This window comes from Convolutriloba macropyga, unplaced genomic scaffold (assembly GCF_964194025.1).
Source record: "Convolutriloba macropyga unplaced genomic scaffold, txConMacr16.3 SCAFFOLD_3451, whole genome shotgun sequence".
In the NCBI taxonomy this organism is placed as follows: domain Eukaryota; kingdom Metazoa; phylum Xenacoelomorpha; order Acoela; family Convolutidae; genus Convolutriloba; species Convolutriloba macropyga.
In genome coordinates this window covers 5,944-27,632 of record NW_027451539.1, presented here as the reverse complement: position 1 = coordinate 27,632, position 21,689 = coordinate 5,944, and the positions used below count along the sequence as shown (strand labels likewise).

Below are 21,689 nucleotides of genomic sequence, written 5' to 3'. Positions count from 1 at the left end.
TTCAAATAACTGAGCATTCATCATTGTTAAAGGCGACAAAACGCTCTTTCGTATGTTAATTCAGTATTCAGTAAGCAAAACGATAAAGTCGAAGATAGCAACGTTTTTTGCAAGAAGGCAACTGTATTCAACAACGCATTAAGGCCAACGGCCCCTCTCAATGGCCCGGCAAATCTAGCTCGATCTTTTTTAGCAGGTATTTTGTCTGAGTCGATTTTCGACTCAGATTGGTCACCGATACGTTTTCGAAACATAAAAATATTAAGCCTAAAAAGAGCGCAATCGATTCAGTATATTAGTAGGCTCAACGAAAATTATGTTTAACGAACTTTTTCCGAGCTTTCTATGCCAAATAGAACGTATTTTGTGTGCATTTAATCTTTTTATAAGGCTTACATGGTTAAGAGATTACGTAATAGTTTTCTCGCTGGATAGATTTCTCGCTGCTTTATTTAAATAGCGCATTGTTCATTTAGTTTACTCGGTAACATCCTCCGGCCCGGAAGAAAATTTTGGGAGGATTGGCACAAGCTTAACGAGTGGGCGGACGAGCGATCCGGATGACGTGCGTAAGGCGGCGGAGCGGGCGACGCTGTCGGAGCCGTACCGAAGTTCCTCAATCCGAGCGGTTGGATAGTAACCCCTAGGGTTGCTTTCTTCAGCGATCCAAACTAAATCACCGACCTTGAGGTGCTGCTCGGCAGGCGTCTGCCACTTAGATCTACGGTTCAACGCAGGTACATACTCCTTGAGCCAACGTGCCCAAATTGCATTGGCGTATGACTGTGCACGGGCGTATCACTTACGATGATCGAACTCGTCGACGCCAACGATAGACGGAATTCTGGTTGTTTGGTTACCGAGTAGAAAATGATTAGGTGTTATAGCGCCTAGGTCGGACGGGTCGGCGCTTACGGGCGTTAAAGGACGTGAGTTTAGTGCGTATTCGACCAGACAAAAAGTAGTGTTCAACACCTCATCTGTGAGGCGACGCGTACCGAGGATAGTGTACAGTACTCTTTTAAAACTCCGAACTAACCTCTCCCAGGTGCCACCTTGGTGTGGCGCACTGGGTGGATTGAACCTCCACTTAATGCCCTTATGTGCAAGTTCGGTGGCAATGTTAAGCGTATTCCATTTTTCCACACATTCACGGAGCTCTTTCTCCGCTCCAATGAAGTTCGTACCATTATCCGACCAAATCATAGCAGGAGTACCCCGACGGGAGACGAAACGCTCCACTCCCATTACACAAGAACTAGTGTCCATGGACGGGACAACTTCAACATGGACAGCACGAGTAGTGAGACAAGTGAAGAGAAATCCCCACCTCTTCTCGGTAGTCCGACGAACTGTGACGTAGAATGGGCCGCAGTAATCAACCCCGGTGTTGGTAAAGGGAGGAGACTGGTATGCGAGTCTCTCCTTTGGGAGGTCTGCCATGATAGGTTGAATGGTTGCTGCACGGAACTTTCTACACAAGACGCAGTTTGATTTGATGGAACGCAGTGTGGAACGTAGTTTAAGGATGGCATAACGTTCCTGTACCTTTGACCGTAAGTAATCGATGCCCTGGTGATGGTTTTTCAAATGAGTATGCCGCAGAAACAGTTTAACAAAAGTATGACGCGCATCCAGCACGATAGGATGCTTAGTGTCAAAGTCAATTTCCACTAGCCCTCGGAGTCGACCAGAAGAACGGATGAGACCATGAGGCCCAATAAACGGAGTGAACTGAGCAATGCGGCTGCTCTTCTTAAAGGATTTGTTGTCAAGAAGATCCTTTCTTTCAGTATTAAAGGACTCTCCCTGAACCAAGTACTGGAGATGACGCTCGGCTTCGTCAAGCTCAACAGGGTTGGCTATGCTGCCGTCTACGGTACGGTAACTTTCATGAGATGGTAAAAGACGGAGCACATATGCGGTGACACGAAGTAACTTTTGATAAGAACTGAACTTATCAAACGGGATTAGATTGATGCTTTGTTCCTTAGGGGGCTTGGTTACGGATGCGGCTAGAGATGAGATGGAGTCATCATCTTGTTCCTTAGTTACAACGCCGAGCTTGATGTTGTCAACGACGTCGGTATTTGGTACAAAAGGGAATTGCTTAGTTCTCAAGAAGTCAGGACCCCTCACCCAGCTACTTGATTGCAAAACTTCAGCGGACATGCCACGCGTGCCAGCATCTGCCGGATTATCACAAGTGGCGACGTGGTTCCATTGGTCAACGCTGGTGTTCTCCAGGATTTCACTAACACGATTTGCAATGAAGATGGGGTGTTTCTTCGTTGAGTTTATCCACTGCAAGACGATGGTACTATCTGTCCACATAAAGACTTTGTCCACAGTAACCGTTAATGCTCGACAGATTTCCCTTTTTAAACGGGCAGCGAGGAGAGCGGCTTGTAATTCCAACTTAGGAACTGTCATTACCTTCATAGGTGCAACACGGGCCTTGCCCAAGACAAACGCCAGCTCTGTTATAATCTCCCCGGAGGGGCAAGTTACTTGAGCCCTAAGAAATCCTACTGCACTGAATACGTCTTGCGAGCTATCACCAAACATGTGGAGTTCAAGATGTTGGAATGGTCCTGAAAAGAAACTTCTCGGTATAGTAATCTCAGCTAACCGCGGCAGTTCAACACACCAGGCAAGGAATCTGTCAACTGTGTCTTTAGGTAACTCGTCATCCCAACTTTGTCCATTGACACGCCAAATGTCTTTCAAGATTAACCTAGCACCAATAGTGAACGGTGCGACAAGACCAATTGGGTCGTAGACCTTTGACACAAGACTTAAGACCAAGCGCTGTGTTAAACTTTTCGTGATGGTGCTGTTAGTACCCCTACTCACAACCAGAGTATCGTTGTTGTGATCCCACTTAAGCCCAAGCACGTGCATTGATTCCTCCTTGGATGAAACGATGACCTTCGGTTCAGTGGATTGAGCAGACCCATCAATTCGGTCAGCCAGATCTGGTACATTGCTTACAAACTTAGTAAGCTTGAACCCACCTAGATGGAGAAGATGTACCAATTCCTTCGACCTAATGAGGGCCCTCTCGGGGGATTCCATTGAGTCCAAGTAATCGTCCATGTAGAAGTTCTCAAGGACGGCTTTCGCAGCTTCTGGGTACTCCTTAGCATTATCGCGTGCCGTGCGCTGAAGTGCGTAGTTGGCGCAGGTGGGCGAATCTTTTGCCCCAAAGATGTGGCGCGTATACTGGTGTACCACAACATTTGATGTGGGGTCCTCCCGCCACAAAAAGCGCAATGATGGCTGATCACATGGTAACACTCCAACTTGGAGAAACATTCCCTCGATGTCGGCGGATACGGCAAATGGATGTTGTCTGAACCGTAGGAGTACATAGATTAGGTTTTGCAGTAGGTCAGGTCCGGTGAGTAATGACTTATTGAGAGATGCGCCATGGAATTTTGCTGCTCCGTTTAGTACCCTACGAACCTTGCCCGGCTTGTTCGGGTTAACAACCGGATGGTGTGGTAGGTACCACTCTCGTTCCGAGCGACTTTCCACCTTATGAGCATCTTTGACCCTTACTACGTAGCCTTTGTCTAAGTCCTCTTTGATAGTATTCGAGTACTTTTCCCTTAATGTCTGATCTTTCGTTAGCCGCTTTTCCAAAGACTTTAATTGAACAAGCGCTGAGAAATAATTGTTGGGCAGTTCGATGTTATCTTCAGCCCATAGCATTCCGACATCGTACCTTTTTCCATTATGCACGGTGGTGTTTTCAAGAATTTCATGCGCACGTGCATCCGAGGCGGATCGTGGGTCTACTTGCTTAAGTGCGCCGTACGACTCCATGTCGTACCAAGATTTTACCTGACTAGCGAGTTCAAAATCCTGCTCCATATTGGCTTTGAAACAAGTCGATACTAAACCTGAAGACGACGGTAGAGGGCCGCTTAGAACCCAACCTATGGGCAAGCGAACAGCGAAGGGCGAGGACTTCTCATCGGCAGCGAAGTACTCTAACGGGCGGATGGCATGATACACATCCTGTCCAAGTATCATCTCGATGTTTCCGTAGCAATATGTAACTGGGTCTAGAACTGCCAGGTGCGGGTATGTCTCCTGAAGTGCTTTAATGTTAATGACATCGGCGCCTACATTCAAATTTTCTTTGACGTAAGGGCTTACTTTAAATGGTTCAAATGCTTGGTTGTCGCGTGGTGTTACAATTAGTTCAACTAACTTAGTGTCTACAACCTCCTCGGTATTTATACCCTTGACTGTCAGTTTCAATGCTGTACCGTGCAAACCAAGTCTATTTGCAAGATCATTGGACACCCAAGAGTTACCGCAAGCGGTATCGCACAAAACGAAAGCCGTGGTGTCTTTACCGGAAGGGCTCTTTAACTGTAATTCAGTCACCTGGAGGAGGCCTTTCACATTACTCACAGATGACAAAGTTGTGGTCTTACTCGATGATTGGACACTAGGAAGTTTACTTTGATTTGCGCCAGCATTAGAGTTACTGTTGTTGCCGTTTGAAGGGGATTTTGATGGATAAACCCTCTCAGCTCCATGGAGAAGTGTGTTATGGGAGCTGTTGCAACCGTCCTTCCTGCATTTCCTGGGATTTGGGCATTGCCTGAACATGTGCTTTTCTCTCAAACATGAGAAACACAGTTTTGCTTCAGCCACTACCTTTGCTCGCTGAGTGGGAGACTTTTCTTTAAATACCCTACACTCCCAGATGCGGTGGATACCTTTACACACAATGCAGCGAGGGGTTGCAGGCGTTGCCGATGTTGAGGCTGGTCTCTGAGTGCCCTTAGTTTGTGTATTAGCAGCAAAAGTTCTTGAGGCAACTTTGGTCTTTACTACTGAGTTGGTGTTATCCTCAGTTCTTGCTTTCGACGAAGTTTGTTTCATTAAATCATGTGCCTCGGCCTTCTCCTTCAACCAATCGTTGAAGTCAAGGAGTGTTGGCTTAACCCAATGTTTCTTCACTGTGAAGAGTGACCAAGACTCTTTCAGATTGGGCGGCAATTTTTGCACAGCCGTATTGAGAAGTGAGGCGCTCTTAAGGTCTGCGTCATATGAAAGTGATTTAAAGACCCCAACAAGACTTGAAATTGTTGCAGAATAGTTTATGATGTTATCACTATTGTGCATCTTTAGTGGTGGAAAAGAGCTGAGTTTTTCTAAGTGTGCACTGACTACTGCCTGTGGTTGGCCAAATTTACGTTCGAGTGTCTTAAGTGCGTCCTTGTACATTACACCGCAGTATGCGAACTCAGCGATGGCGGTTTTAGCTTTTCCAGTTACAAGAGTTTTTAAGTATGTTAACTTGACGTCATCAGTCAAGGACTGTGCGTCTATGGCGCTTTTAAATTGTCCGAACCATTCGTGCCACTGCAGGGGATCACCATTGTATTGTGCCAACTTCCACTCGGGCAGTGGATCGTTCTTCCTACAAGTAATTGCCTCCGCCAACTGCTTTATCAAATCCGCAGAGTCCAAAGAAGGAGCCGAAGGTGTGGGATGCGGCGGGCCACCCCAACACAACGGGTTCGGAACGGTAGCTCCATACGTTGGCGGAATGATCGGAGTGACAAAGGTGGGGGTGGTACCTGTAGAAGAACTAAATGGATTCGCTTGCATGAAGTCTGATGTTACGTAATTTTGAGCGCCTGCTGCTGCTTGTACATGAGAGGAGCGGTGCGATGTAGATATATGAGGGTTGATTAACGGGGCCGGTTGTACGGTGTATAAGTTTGCGGATGATCGTACAAGTGGTACTGCATTAGATGGGACTGCTGCTGGAAAACGCCAGACATTTGGATCTGGAGGAGCAGGAGGTGCGTGGGTTATAGGGACAAAACTTTGGGGCTGAAAGCTCTTTTGTGGGGGTGGTGCATGAATTAATTGAGGTACAAAACTTTTGCGGAGGAAACGAATGGTGCAGGCGGAGAATGGGGTAACAGATTGACATCATTCGCCACGGGGTTAGTGGCTTGTAGTGGTAGTGCTTGTGGCGGCGAAGCGGAATGCTGGTGGGATTAACGGGAAATGCGGCGGTGCGAAGTTTAGAACGGGGGATGGTGGGGCTGGTACATTTATGTGTGCTTGTGGCGGATTAGGGGCTAGAGGAGCATTAACGATTGTATTAAAAGGTGGTGAATGCGGAGGGCTGACTAAATTCAACTGTCCCGGCATGCTCGATCTGCGAGGGAATTGATGATCTAACTGCAAACCATCGAAGTGCATTGTTGCTTGAGACAGTTGTCGGGCTGTGTTTGGGGCGTTTAGTTGAGTTGGCATACCAAAGTTTATTGATGATGGAGGCGTATATTGAGGCTGTTGCTGCTCTTGCATGATGTTGTTTGCAACATGTGCATCATTGGTTACATTGGTTCTACTACTTGGTTCTTGGACAGGGAGGTTGATGTTGGCCTCAACTTGACTATGTATATTGAGATTGAAGTGTGAGTTTGGAAGTTGAGCTGAAGAAGGTCGGACAATTGCTTGGTTGGATTGGGCGATGGAACCAGAAAAGTGCAAACTCGGTTCGTTTGCAACATCTGCCATGTTCCCGGCTGGTGACGAATTAACCCAAATTTGAAGAAGTTTCTTGCTCTTGACTGAACTTCTTTCCGTAAAGAGCCCACTCATTTTGCCTGTACCAGACCCGTCCGCTGATGATTTTGTCATCAACTCAATTTCCTCAAGGGCTGCAGCAGCTACTTCCTTGCGATGATCTTCCTCAAGCTGTTCAATTTCTAATTCCCGCAATTTCGTTTGTTTTTCAATTTCAAGACGTTGTCTAGCAATGCGGAGTTTTGCCTCATGTTGTTTCTCAAGTTCCTCCCTTTTGAGTCTAGATAGTTCTAAGTCTCGTTGACGCTGACTTGATCTTTTTGAGGAAGTCATATGTGAACCTGATCTTGATTGGTGAGAGGTATACAGCTCTGCTGTCTCTTTGTCATGGACCGAATTGATATACCCTCGAGCAGCAGCAATGAACTCATCAGTTTTCTTTGTTACAGTCTCTAACCATTTTTCAAGGTTCTTACAAGCAGCATCTGGATTTTCAGTCTTTTGTGCCAGATCAAAGAGCTCTTCATTTTTATCAACTACTCTAATAAAAGCGTCTTTGCACTTCACAAGCAGACGTTCGATCTTAACTTTCCTGTCTTGCTTATCAACAGCATTGTTATTTTCACCATAGATGTTATTAAGTTCAGCCTCTAATTTTGCCCTCGCACTATAAAGTTTGTTGAATTTGTCCTGTAAAGTTGTCATGATCTTAAGGAAAACAGGAACCACAAGTTTAATTTGGTACTAATATAGAGTACACACACATGCAACAGCACAACACAAATGGGTTATACCGAACCCTAGTGTGACGATTTGCCTAGCAAACCGCCAAAGAGCGAAGAAGTTCGTAAGATGTTCGTCGAGTACAATAGTACCCGGCGAAAAAAAGAAAGAACGGTGCGCAGGAAGAGCGAAACGGGACAGGACGGGGGACGGGACGGACGGGAAGAGACGCCGAACGAATAACGCACGACGCAACGGGAAACCGGACGGACAAACGGGAGCGTCGGGCGAATGGCGTGCGACGAAACGGGAAAACGGCACGGGCGGGGCGGAAACGTCGGGCGGATGGCGCGCGACGAAAGGGGAAAACGGCACGGGCGGGGCGGAAACGTCGGGCGGATGGCGCGCGACGAAACGGGAAAACGGCACGGGCGGGGCGGAAACGTCGGGCGGATGGCGCGCGACGAAACGGGAAAACGGCACGGGCGGGTGCGGAAACGTCGGGCGGATGGCGCGCGACGAACGGGGAAAACGGCACGGGCGGGGCGGAAACGTCGGGCGGATGGCGCGCGACGAAACGGGAAAACGGCACGGGCGGGGCGGAAACGTCGGGCGGATGGCGCGCGACGAAACGGGAAAACGGCACGGGCGGGTGCGGAAACGTCGGGCGGATGGCGCGCGACGAAACGGGAAAACTGGCACGTGCGGGGCGGAAACCACAAGCGAGGAGGCGGGAAGATCGATGCTAACAGACCACAGCAACAAACTCAACCAAACAAGCTAGCCGTAACTCCAGAATAAACTTAAGTCACACCCTAGAAAGAAGGAGACGAGCTACTGCCAGGTACACTAGCACAAAACATTATAGGGCTTTATCAACGGCATCAAAACATTAAACATGAAACAATTTACGGCAACAGTGTAGTAAAACCAAAAGTCGAAAAGGTAAGGAACTTTACTAGCCGTAACTCCAGAACAAACTTAAGTCACACCCTAGCAAACCACCCCACCCAGACAACAAAAGTTCGTACTACAAAAACTAATAAAGCTACAACAAATTGCTAGCAAACCAGTGTGGTGAAAGTCACGAAACAAACCAGCCGTAACTCCAGAATGAACTTAAGTCACACCCTAGCAAGGAATGAGACTACACAACAAACCAGCATACTAGCAGAGAGAAATTTTACTACAGCAGAAACTCAACATACTACATCATACAACAGATAAACGGGAGATAGAAGGAAACAAAGTGACAAGGAAACAAAAGGACGGAAACGGAAAATGAAACCAGATAGCCTGCGGAAAACGGACGGTAGTGAAAAACTCGAAGAATGGGGAGAGCGAAACGTTTAGTAAAGCGCTATCGGAGAGAACCAACCACAAACTAACCCGTAACTCGTGAGTTAACTAAGTCACACCGCCAGTCAGCGGGTAGACTCCCACAACAGCGCAAGACTAAGTGACATTCAGGTTATCAAAGGCTTGTGTGAGTTCCGCCTCCTCGAACGCATGACGGGTGCGAAGCGTTTTACGACGGCGCTTTGAAAGTTTCTTCGGTCGGGAGCGTGTTATCAAGGACCGGAGGTTGTTCTTATGAGCTAAGACTATAGTGAGTGTTTTCAGCTCAAGCGCAGGCCTTTGGTGTAATGCTCTGTACCCTTTAAGTAAACTAAGGTCTTTCTGTTTACGTTTAGACACAATGTCTTTAACTAAATGGATGGTAATTAGAGTACTACGCTTGAGCTGATTGTAAATATCAGGAGTTCCCTCTCTGGGGCAATACACTATAGCTTCTATGCGCTCCTGATACTTTTCAAGCACTTCAATAAGCTGCGAAGGTGTTAAAGGCTTATTGTTGTTACTGCGATGACGGGACAATGAATTGTTCACCACATCATGCCATATAACTAGCCTCTTTTTATCACGGAAGAAGTGACTCAATTAAAATTGCGCGGTTTTTCGGACTTTCAAAGCGTTAGGATTAAAACTCAGACCCGGTAATGCGTAAATTCCTTTTTTATAATGGTCTTGTAACCCTTGAGGCAAAGTTTTTATGGCGTGATGAAGTGAACTTGCAGCTAATATGAAAACCATATAATGTTTTTACAACATAATTGATTTGAGCTTTGCTCAAACTCCGAACCTTGACGTTAAATGCACAATTTTCACGAGTTACCAAGAATAAGCGCTTATTTGAGAGAAAAAAAATCAGTTCCCTGATTCTTTTTTTTCAAAATTTGAAAAAATTGACCAAACTCTAAATTGTACCCTTTTTTATACTACTGTTCGATCCGCAATCTATCGACGCTCTAAATGAAGTATTGCAAAATTTTCTCAAGTTTGGTTAATTTTTTCAAGTTTTTTTTTCGCTTTGCTTAAAAGTGTTATAGTCTTACCCAAGTACCAACCTTCACCCCGATTTGGTCAATTATAAATTTTGACCAAAAATTTTCAAAATTGATGTTTTTCAACAAAAGATGTGTATGGGTTGGGTTATCGGTGACTGGTGAACTCAAAAAATTTGTTATATGGGATAGGAAATGGGTTCTGTGGGCTAGATTTACCGGTTAAGTAATCAATTCAAAGCAACAATCTGAAGTTTTTTGGATGAGTCTTACAGTTTTTTTTTTTGCAAATGCTAGTGTTCCTGTGGCGCAACTGCTTGATAGCTCACATCGTCATTTGTAGGTCCACTGAGTTGTCTTCACGATCACAATGTCAATTGCTCCGGATAGGGTTGCTGGATTCAGTTGAATGTATAGTCTGGCCTGTGTCTGTTTCTATAGTATCTGCTTGTTCTGTACCCTCCACCGTAACCTCCCCAGTAACCTCCGTAGTATCCAGACCCGTATCCGTATCTTGGGTAGTTGTTATGGTATGTAGGGTGACGTGTCTGCCGTTTTCACTAGCGCCAGTATGTAGGTAGTCCAGAATAGTAGCCGTCATAGTAGTAATAACTAGGGTAGTAATAACTGCTTGACCCGTACCTCGTCCCGTACCAGTTGTTATTCCATCGTCTATCGTAGTAATAGTTAGTCGGGTACGCTTTGGAAAAGATAGAACCTGGAAAGTTCTTGGCAATTAGTGCCAGTAGTATGCAGTAAAGGCGGCTCAAGTAAGGCGCGGCACCAAGATAAAGGTGACGGAAACACTCTTTCGTTAATTTTTTTATTCAGTATTCAGTAAGCAAAACGATAAAGTCGAAGATAGCAACGTTTTTTGCAAGAAGGCAACTGTATTCAACAACGCATTAAGGCCAACGGCCCCTCTCAATGGCCCGGCAAATCTAGCTCGATCTTTTTAGCAGGTATTTTGTCTGAGTCGATTTTCGACTCAGATTGGTCACCGATACGTTTTCGAAACATAAAAATATTAAGCCTAAAAAGAGCGCAATCGATTCAGTATATTAGTAGGCTCAACGAAAATTATGTTTAACGAACTTTTTCCGAGCTTTCTATGCCAAATAGAACGTATTTTGTGTGCATTCAATCTTTTTATAAGGCTTACATGGTTAAGAGATTACGTAATAGTTTTCTCGCTGGATAGATTTCTCGCTGCTTTATTTAAATAGCGCATTGTTCATTTAGTTTACTCGGTAACACATATCCTTATAAATATTTTTCATCAAGATATATAACTCTTTAAAAAAGTATTTTAAGAGTTCAGCTGTCAAAATTTTTATTTCCTGATTTTTTTTCTACCAAACTGTTTTGCACTATCAATTTATTAGTCGTAGCTATATAACTCTTCTTTCCTTTTCTTTTTCTGGCTAACAAATTGTTATGTAACCATTCTCTAGTTTTAAGTTTCTCATATGTCTATGGGATGTGTGCGAGAACATATACAAGTCTAAACTAGAATCCGCCTCTCTCAACAAACAAATGTTCACCCCATTGTAAAATTTGTTCACTATTTTTGAACTGAATTGTGAAGCTGTTGTACTTACGACCATAAGCATGGTCCCCACAAATGTTAGTTCCGACTGAGTTCCTCTTTCATCTTTTGAACAAATTTCATTGCCAAGGTCACCATACCGTGAACAATTTCTACATTTATCACTAAAGCCACCATTTGCAGACGGAGATGTAATACAGTTTTGATCCATGAATCGAGACAACCCACCAAAGAACAAGTATGACCATTCTAAGACATCACGTGGTTGCTGCTCTAGAGCGCACATTTTGTAGAAGTTTAGAATGCAAGCATTTTTTTGTTGCTTCAAAGCGTAAAGAGCAAATTCCGCCTCGTATGACTCGAACTTGAAGTCATCTTTGTTGTGGGGCAAAATGTCATTCGTCGGTTTGTAGCGGTTGGTTTTGGGGGCGGTATGGGTCTTGACGGAATCTTCGATGGTCTGAAATGAGTTATTTTGAGAGATTGGTGACAAATTTGATCGATTTTATTTTGTTTATACCACTTTTTTTGTATAAGCATGAACAAAATACCTTTGAATCAGCAGGTAGGATCTTTCACGTCCTACTTTTAGCTATAATGCTGCCGAACTAAAATTCCGAACTAAAATGTTATATTTATAGATTTATTTATTTTAAATTAAATGAGTTTATTGGAGAATATAATTATTTAACCATCTGGTTATGTTTTCTGAATTTACAAGTGTGATATCCGAAAAATACAAGAAATTCAAAATCAAATAAAGTCATGATAAAAATTGGGGGTTCTTAATTTTCTACTAATTTTCACTGATACATTTTTCTCTTATTTCTAGCATTAGGCGCTAGCGTCCCTAACTTTAATTAATATTGGGCTAATTTATGGAATTTACCAACATAGGGCAAAGACAAGGGCAAAGATATGCATTAAGATACGTATTGTAGAATTGAAGAGTCAAAATGGATCAAATAATACACCCTATTTGGTAGGGTCGCTGGCATGTATTGAATATATACATACCATCGATGGTACTGTGTCACTTTCAATGGAAGTATCTGTCAGCTTCCGTTCAAGATTTTTGCGATTCTTCACAACATTCGTATTCACTAGGACTTGTGACATTTTGACCTCATCGTTTGCGCCCCAGAGATGCTCGTTCAACATTGAGAAGATATATTCACACCCGAATGTGTATGATAGATCGTTTGTGCTCAGGTACCTAATTAAAGCATGATTCGCCATTCCAATCAACGATTGAGATTTAACACTAAACTAGTTGAATTTCTGATAGCGCGATAGACTATAAGATACATCGTGTTTTTTGCTTTAAGGACTCACTTTGTCAAAAACATCAATAGGAGCCTAAATTTCCACAAAAATAAACACGAAAAAACCTTCGAAATTGATCAGTTATCAAACATCATTTTAGAGACTTAGGCTCTTATTGATATTTCTGACAGAGCGATTTGTTACTAAACAACTTTTTTGGCGAGTCATTGTTTTTCGCAAAACATGCCTCAAAATGGGACAGAGAAAGTGAGGTTCGAAATTAGTGACATCGAGCAAATTTAGTTCAAATTATTCAAAAACTGGAAATTTCCAAATGCATGATGAACAGTAAAGAAATCTCAGCATTATATTATAATCCGTTATTATTTTACCTAATTTCCGTGTTTCAATTGAATGCAGTTTGAATCAATACTTTGTCACTTTTCCCCACCAAATATGTTCATTTATCCTTAAAATTGTTTGTGCACGTTTGATCATTCCTTATTTAAGATTTAATTGAGTTACCTCAGTTATGGGCATGTGTTAATCTGCTATTAGTTTTTATTAATCCAAAATCAGCATACCGAAGAAACTTCGTGCAATAATTAACCAATCAGGTTTTGTTTTATTTAAGTTCCAACTGAGAAAGCTATTCGCGCGAATTGCTGAACATTTTTCTATCACTAGTTTTTGCTTTTAACGGGGGCCTTTTTAAACTCTATATAAACTCTTTATAAAATTGATCACTAAGTACTATTTTTTGCGAGGTTTGACTTTTTAAATATACTCAACTCAAATCAAAACAGCACAAAAAGTGGCCTAACGTTTTTGTCTGAACTTAATCCATCCAGTTGGTAACTAGCAATCGGCTAGAGAGTTGAGAAAAACACTTCGATGGTAACTATTTGAAGTTTCGTTGTCAGATCAACGCTCGGTTCCATTTAATTCAGTCCACTTCAACTTAGTTTTAAAATGGTTCTTCGTTGGAAAAGATATTGTTTCGCAAAACAAAAGTATTTTTTTCCATGAAATCTTAAACCTTGTAAATGTGTCAGCTTTTACTAACATACATCTCCGCATATTAAATGCAGAGCTGTGTTTTATATTACACGATTGCAAAAACATGTCTCCGCAATTTTTATATATATATATATATATATATATATACATATATATATTGCATGAAATAATACAAATGGAAATGCATTTCAAGTTTATGTTACAGGTGCCACTTTCTAAACTTTTACAGAATCCTACGAATTAAGAGATGCGTTTTCAGTACAAATTGCACAAAAATCTGCCTGAGATGCAATTTTACAACATATTTCAATAACAGAATTTTACAACCAGCATCTAAGTATGGACAACAAGTTCGAAACTATCTATGTCATTACAACATCCATAAAAACAATTGCTCGTATCGTCTTGTGAGGTTTTGCAAAGGTTACTGCATAACAGAAATGCGAACACTACATGAGCAGGTAAAATTTTCTAAAAATTCAGGTAAGTTTACCTGAACTGTGCACGTGCTTTGGCGTTCCTGAACGCTACTTGCACTGTACTTTATTGTACCTGCAACTTCAGGTAAAATTACCTGAAAAGTTCAAGCAGTCATCCTGCGCAAACCAGCTCAATTTGCCTCCACAGGAGAAAATTAAGGTAAAATTACCAGAACATTTTACCTTAATTTACGCAGGTAAATTACCCTCACAAAAATTTTTGTTTGTTTTGTAAACATAACGAAAAGAATTTTTATGTAATATTGTTCACGAGTACTTTTTAATTAAAAAGAGAATTCCTGCCCAATACAAAGTTCCAGCGCCAAATTAGAAATTTTGAAGTGTTTTAGAAGTAGTTTAGTAAAAAAAAATTATAAACATACGGTTCATTTCTTTCTATCTTGGGAAAGATATTACAGAATTTTCATGAAAACGTTTTTCCTGTCTAAAAAATGACTTACATTTTTTTCAAAATTCAAATTCGCTAGATTTTTTGCTTCAAATTTATGCATTAAAAGTTAAACTGCTGGAAATTTACTTGAACGATGTGCAGGAAAACAGTTTTGGAGAAAATTGTGCAGATAATTTTTACCTGCGCATGGTCTCAACTGCACACTGTTGAGGTAAATTCACCTATACATTATTAGTGTGTGCACATATTTTAGAAAAATTGGCCTTACTTTGCTGAGTCATCTAATGACTTCACTTAACTAATAGAGCATTATTTACTATCTTTCGTAATTAATTTCCAAAAATTTGTATTTCACGATGCATTAAGATATATTTAGAATTCACCTGGCTCTATTTTATTTATTCCTGCGACAGCCGACAAATTATATAAGATCCAGGTATTAGAACATCTTTTGGAAGAAACGAAAGTTAGATACATTGGATGGGGCCCTGATTACGACTCATGGATCAACTCAAAATCAATATGGTCCTATTGGTGTTTCAAAAAACCTTTAAGTAAATTGAAAAAAATCTCCACGGAACTATCAGACAAAGTCGACGATCTGCTAATTAATGCCGAGAGTGCACTCTATGTAGACGAGGCATTAACCGGTTTGAACTCCGAAAGAATTAGAACAGATGGTTCCCTTCCAGATATAGAAACGTTGCTGCTCACTAAAGCCCCGACTATCCGCTATGTCCCTATCAAGGTACGGTACAAATGGTCAGAGCTTTTCTCTGACGTCATTAATGACTGCATTGAAGATCCTAAAACAGAACTAAACTGGAGAAAACTCTTCGGATTGTCTAAATGCATTTTACGTGCCAGTAACAGAGGGGGAAAAACACAGGCGGAACAACGACCAAAGAATTCTAGAAAGAATTAATCGCTGGAACAGCGGAGACTTTGGAGGGCTATGGAACGAAGCTTGCTCTTTGAAACAATCAAAATGATCAAACGATACAAACTCCGAAGAGATTATCAAGTTTGTGTTTCCAGGGCCAATATGGCAGAGCAGCAAAAGTTTTGGCTTCTGATGATTTTGCACCAGTCAACAAGGCAACTCTCGATAGTCTGAAAAATATTGCATCCCACTGAAGAAAAGCCTATTGTAGTCCAAAATTTTTCATCAGAAGACTATCAATTCGGTGAGGAAAATGTTTCGGAGCAGCTGAACTCGTTTTCAAGATTTACAGCAGCTGGTCCTTCAAAAATGGTTCCCTAACATCTTTTGCAAGCTGTACAGTGTACCGCTTCAGATCAGTCACAAATTGCTTTGAGAGTACTGACTAAGCTTGTAAAAATAAGCTGCCGTGGGAAATTTCCCGAATTTGTTTCACAAGCTCTATGTAGTGCATTCTTATCAGCCTTTTTGAAAAAGAAAGGCGGTATTCGCCCTATTGCAGACGGAGAAGTCTTGAGGAGGCTCAGAGCTAAATGTTTAGCCAAGAAAGCAAATTTACAAGCAAAGAAACTTTTCCAGAGCTTGCAATTGGGTGTGGGAGTGAAGGGATAAGCGGAAGCCATTATACATTCGACTAAGATTTCGTATGAAAAATTACTCACCTCGTCCAGTTCCTCGGGTATTTTGCAAATTGTCTTCTGCAAGGCATTCCATTCAATAAAACGCAGTGAAATGCTGAAAAGCGTTGCCAGTTCAATGCCTGGCATTGCCGCGTTTACCAATTTCTGTTATTCACAACACAGCCAATTTTTCTATGGCAAAATTGTTGTTAGCAGCGAAAGCGGGGTCCAACAAGGCGACCCATTAGGCCCTTTGCTTTTCTCTTTGACGCTCTGGCCCACTATAGAGAAAAATCAGGAAACTTCGCCAGAGCTTCAACAACATTCCTGGTATCTAGATGATGGTGTCTTGGTGGGGTTAGAGGACAATCTCAATTAGATCTTGGGATCTTCTATGCCAGCTCGGACCTGATCGCGCCTCCATGTCAGGGTCAATAAGTGCGAACTGTGGTTCACGGTAGATTTAGACAGAATGGATATAAGAATAAAACGAAATGATATTTCGGGCCTTGAGGTTCTTGGAGTTGCGTTAAGAACCCCAGAATTTGTCTGCATGAAACTTAACGAAAAGATAGGGAAAATAGGGGTACTTTTTGATAAGTTGGACCCTCAGTGCGCCCTAGGTATCCTGCGCCACTGTATTGGGTCCCCCAAAATCGTGTATTCTTTGCGTTGTCAAGCGCCCCCAAGTCCAGTTATTAAATCCCTAAAAGAATTTGATGCCCAACAGCGCAAAAAACTTGAAAATATCCTTGGAACTGTTCTTCCAGAAGAAAACTGGACCCAAGCAACCCTGCCCGTAACCCTTTTAGGGTTGGGTGTTCGCCAATGCCAAGACCAGTATAAAGCATCATGTGTTGGTTCTGTTCTCTTGTCTCAAAATCTTGTTTCGAAAATAACCGGTGAAAGCCCAAAAAACTGCCAATTTTTTCAGGATCTTTATTCCAGTGTAGCACAACTGGACATTTCAAACCTTTCGCAAAAGACGGTCCAACATGCCCTTGAAAATAAAAAATTTCATGGTCTCAAAGATAATTTAGCTTGAGAGAGAGAATCCGCCCGACTTCTCTCATTTTCTGTTCGACATGCTGGAGCTTGGTTGTCTGCTCCCCCCAATCCAGCTCTTGGGCTTCATATGGCACCAAATGAGTTTAGAATTAGTGCAAAGTACAGGTTGGGCGTCCCTGTCTACGACGCCGAAAGGAAGTGCCCGTTCTGTAATGCAGGAGTTCTTGACATCTATGGGGATCATGCCATTGCGTGTCACGGTCGAGGAGACGCAATTGCAAGACATGACTGGATTCGAGATAAAATTGTGTCCGCTTGGTTATCTGCGAATCTCTCACCAGTAGTGGAAAAAAAGAACCTAATTCCAGAAAGCCAGTCACGCCCCAGAGACATCTTTGTCCCGACTTGGAAAGCGGGGAAACCTGCAGCATTTGATGTAACTGTTACTTCGTCGCTGCAATCCAACTCTCTCACTAATGCGGCTACAAAGGCAGGATACGCACCTGATGCAGCAGATGAAAGAAAATATTGTCTCCACGGCGATAACTGCGCAAAAATGGGAATCACATTTGTTCCCCTTGCAATTGAAGTCCTTGGCGGGATATCGGCAACCTTCAAGAAAACACTCAAGCCGTTGGCTGTGTTAAGTGACAATTGTTCTTTCCAAGGGCAGGGGTTGCCTGTAGCTTTCTGTAAACTAATGCAATCCTTGTCAATCACTGCTATTCAGGGATCAGCGGAAATGTTGCTGGCACCGGCTCCCTAGTAGACTGTTTTGCTTTCTGGCTGCTCGACCGCTCGGAGGGGAGATGGTTGCTCCAGTACTGTTGCAATCATTGTCGACAGATATGATCAAGGGGTCTGCCTCAATGATTTTGACATGCTCTTTTGGGCCAGATTTAACCAATTCAGAATAAGAAGAGTCCAGATTGGTCCTTTAATGATGAGTCGCCAAAACGATTGCAACAAACGGGAGCCTTATCAAAGTGCAGTTCTAGTATTTTTATTCTTACCTGACCATAGTGGGGAGAATCAAAACATACATTTTACATGTGAAAAATAAAAAATGCCGATGAATTGAGATTCATAAACTGTTGATCTGTTGTATTGACAACCACCGTTTTGATAACCAAGTTAATTGTTTTTCATTATATATGGTCACATGAAAAAAAATTAAAATCTTAAGATATAAAAAGTCAGTTTTGTGGAGAGGAGTTTCCGGTTTTCTCTTCAGAATACACTATATGACTCAAATTTTCCTTTGACAGTTTCGGTATAACTTTGCGCTGTTGTGAGCATTTTTCTATTCGATTCTTTGATGAGAATCTTGAAGTAATTCCATCTATATCAATGGTCAACAGAGATTTTATGAAAATTAATCTATATTTTTTTTGTAAAACATGACTTCCAATATTATGTATAAAGATAATTATACCCAACCTTATTTTGTACATATGGTCCAAAATAATGGTAGAGCTGTTGAAACTTTTCCAAGACTCTTCATTTGGATCTCCCACTCCAAGACCACAACAAACTCTTCCCTAAACATTGACAATTATGTCAAAAAAATTGAATTGTTTAAATAACGGCTGAAATTCTGCTGTTGAATGTAGAGCAAATTGTCGGATTGATTCTGTTACAGCTCAACCAAGCCCCCCCCCCCCCCAAGCTTAATGGGAATAAATTTTTACGCCCTCATTGCTCGTGAAAATTTTTACATATCAAAGTGCTGTATAACAACTCTTTTATTGTTCTTAAGTGGCCATAAACAACGCTTGGGGCCGAAAGAGAGAACGGATCCGAGATATCGTCTATCGTCTAACCTTGTTATCAGTTATCATGGGAATACTTGAAGAAAGCTTAACCCACAAATTAGGGTTCTCTCGTTTCAATTTTGTGCCCATGTTGACATCGGCTGTAACAGCTAGCAGAAAGGCGTCCAGTGCCTAATGGAAAAGAATTAGGCATCAAAATTTGAATTATGAAAGAATATTTGATTACCCTAGTCGAGGGACCAAGCATATGAAAAGACCAATAAAGTCGAAGGGGGGGGGGGTGGGTTAATTTATTGATAAATACTAATACTCTGTTTTTTATGTAGATTTATTTATACAAAGATTTATACAATTTTGATTAATCTCTCGCAAGAATACCTGTAACTTCTCCTGAAGTTTGATTAGCTCTTCCAAGCTATGGGATGAATTCGAGTCAAACTTGTGTCCGAGAAACACTACGATTGTGAATGAGTTCTGTTTGGCCAACTTCTTGAAATCCAGTTGATAACTTTTGCCATTGAAACTGCATAGAGCCTCCATATCGCCAATTAGCATGCCAACATTCATCGTGCCGAGAACCAAAATTTATCCTATAAGCTTTTGCAAAAAAAACTCAAAATTTCAAAAATAAAGTAAATGTCTTTGTTTCAAGTTGCAGCCAAGTAAAATGAAACCGGAAAGAATTTGATAAAATTTTGACTAGATACTTGATAAGAAAGCGTTCGAACACTTAAATTTGTACGAACACCAGAACTTGATAAGTTATTTACAAACCTGAAAGATCTACAATTGTGTTTCAACAAAGAAAGGTCTATTGTCAAGATCTTGTCAAGGTGTATCGAGTTTTTTAATGAAGAATTGGGTAATCAAGATGATGTCACGCTTTTCAAACTTTGTCAAGATTGTCAAGATTATTGCATGTGTTGGGCAGGTGCCAGGTCGGTTTAGTTTCACTGAGAGAAGCATTAACAGTTGATTACAGATAACGGATCAGATTATTACAATTTAAATAGGAAAAATTCGTTGCAGACTATTGTTTAACAGTCTTAATTTAAAATGACAAAAGTTCAATAGACGTGAAATCTTAGACAATGTATAACAAAAGCCGTGAAAAAGCAGTTTGAAATAAAAAATACTCTTCATTATCAATCTTACACATCGTCATCAATAATTATTTTTTAAACATCGTTCTGACTCTTTGTAGAAGTTGAAACCTGAGCATACTCTTTGTTTATTTTTGTTAACATTCTCTATTTTCGAAGGTACCTTTTGTTTCTTTTATTTATTTACAAAAATGAGATTCTATTGTTGACTAGTTTGATTGATTGATTTTAGGTAACTGGAGACCAGGTGTTGTTCCGGTATGAGCTATTTGACACTCTGGGCAAAGGCAGCTTTGGACAGGTCATCCGGGCATTCGACCACAAACAGCACAAATTTGTGGCTCTCAAAATCATCAGGAACAAAAGGCGGTCAGTGCCTCCCACGTTATGTATATAAGCTTTGAAGCATGATATAAACATGAATTAAAAAAGAATTCTTTAGCAACATTTTATTTGATCTTGAACAAGTGGATCGGCAATGAGCGTATGTGATTAAAATTCGATCTCATTTTATCCATTTGATTTCACAGCAAGTTTAAAACGACCACACAAAGCTCTATAAATAATTGAATTTTTTGAAAACATAACCGACAAACGTCGGCCAAATTGCTCTCAAACGACCGGCGAGCGGTTGGCTTTGGTAGCAGCCAGCTGGGGCTTAGGGATGCTAGCATTAAGGGGGGACGGAGTGACCGGTGTGTGTGTGTGTGTGTGTGTGTGTGTGTGTGTGTGTGCGGGGGGGGGGGGCTGGCAAGGGTGGGAGGGGGAGTTGGGTGCAAGCGATGGGGGTTAAGTTTGCGAAAGCTAGATGAGAAAGGGGTTCAAATCGACAAGTGGAGGATGGTGGACAATGGGAGTGTTGAGGGGGTGGGGGAAATGAGGGGGGAACTGATGATGACGGGGGGGGGGGGGTGACTGAAGGGTTCAAACTTTTAAGATTGAGACGAAAACTCGTCTCGGTTTTGAGGACGAAAACTCAAAATAGTTTTGTGAATTGCATACTTAGAGACTATTAAGACGTGAGGATCTCAGAGAACTTCTCAGCCACTTAATTCCCTCATGGATTAACCACTTTATCCCGTCCTTTTGTGAGGACGAAAAATCAAAAGGGTTAGAAAAAAATCGGTCAAGTGAAAAAAATCGCATAAAAAATACCACAGGAGTAATATAACTGATTCAAACTTCGTTTGAAACAATTAATTGTGTAATTTTTGCTCGTAATATAATAGCGACCTCAATGTAATCGGATTTTCTATTTAGTCGGTGTATGTTGGACAACGAATTTCCTCAGAGCCGTAAAAGAAAAAAAAGTTCGTCTTTTGATTAAAATTTTATCACCAACTGCAATGACTCTTCTCTATTTTCTAATCGTTGTCGTCGTCCACAATATGAATTCTGTTTTGATGAAGAAACAGACCGAATATTTATAGTTTTCATGAGTAATTCCAAACATTTCCCCCCAAATGTATGACTTTTTCAGGTTTCAAAATTATGTTCTCTTCAATCATCAACTACAGATATTGGTTTTAAGCCATTGATTCTTGAAAAAAAAACGGAGAAAAAAACGCAGTAAAAACGTTATCTGTAAAAAGCAAAAAGAGTTCATCATTTTCTTATAATTGATTTAAAGAATTCAGGCTGACAATATATTTCTTCTAGTATTATAAAGACCACTTTCACTCATAGCAGCTGTGCTTCTCACAGAAATTTGCTACATTTTTACGTTAACTAAGTTACCAGTTACATCATAATGACAGTTTAACTAAGACAATTTTCCAAAAAAATTGCTGCAATTAATGAAAACTTGGCTTTCTGGTTGTAAACCACTAGAAATTTTGTAATCATAATTTGCATATGTTGATTTTGAATACCA

The 21,689-nt window shown here is 41.4% G+C and overlaps 1 protein-coding gene across 1 annotated transcript; it reads right to left on the bottom strand.

The window, feature by feature from the left end:
* Nucleotides 1–18,749: 18,749 nt before the first annotated feature.
* LOC142356772 (uncharacterized) lies at nucleotides 18,750–19,351 on the bottom strand. Its single transcript, XM_075408569.1, has 2 exons — nucleotides 19,092–19,351; nucleotides 18,750–18,884 (listed from the first exon to the last, which is right to left on the bottom strand). Exons 1-2 carry the CDS (start codon nucleotides 19,278–19,280, stop codon nucleotides 18,750–18,752), a joined length of 324 nt encoding a protein of 107 aa, XP_075264684.1. The 5' UTR covers nucleotides 19,281–19,351.
* Nucleotides 19,352–21,689: the final 2,338 nt, after the last annotated feature.

Bases quoted from the DNA above. Each gene is read 5' to 3' on its own strand.
- LOC142356772 (XM_075408569.1), bottom strand. From the start codon at position 19,280: ATGAATGTTGGCATGCTAATTGGCGATATGGAGGCTCTATGCAGTTTC. The intron at 18,885-19,091 runs GTATTCTTGCGA...CTTTTCCATTAG, and splicing joins AACTTCAGGAGAAGTTACAG to GCACTGGACGCCTTTCTGCT.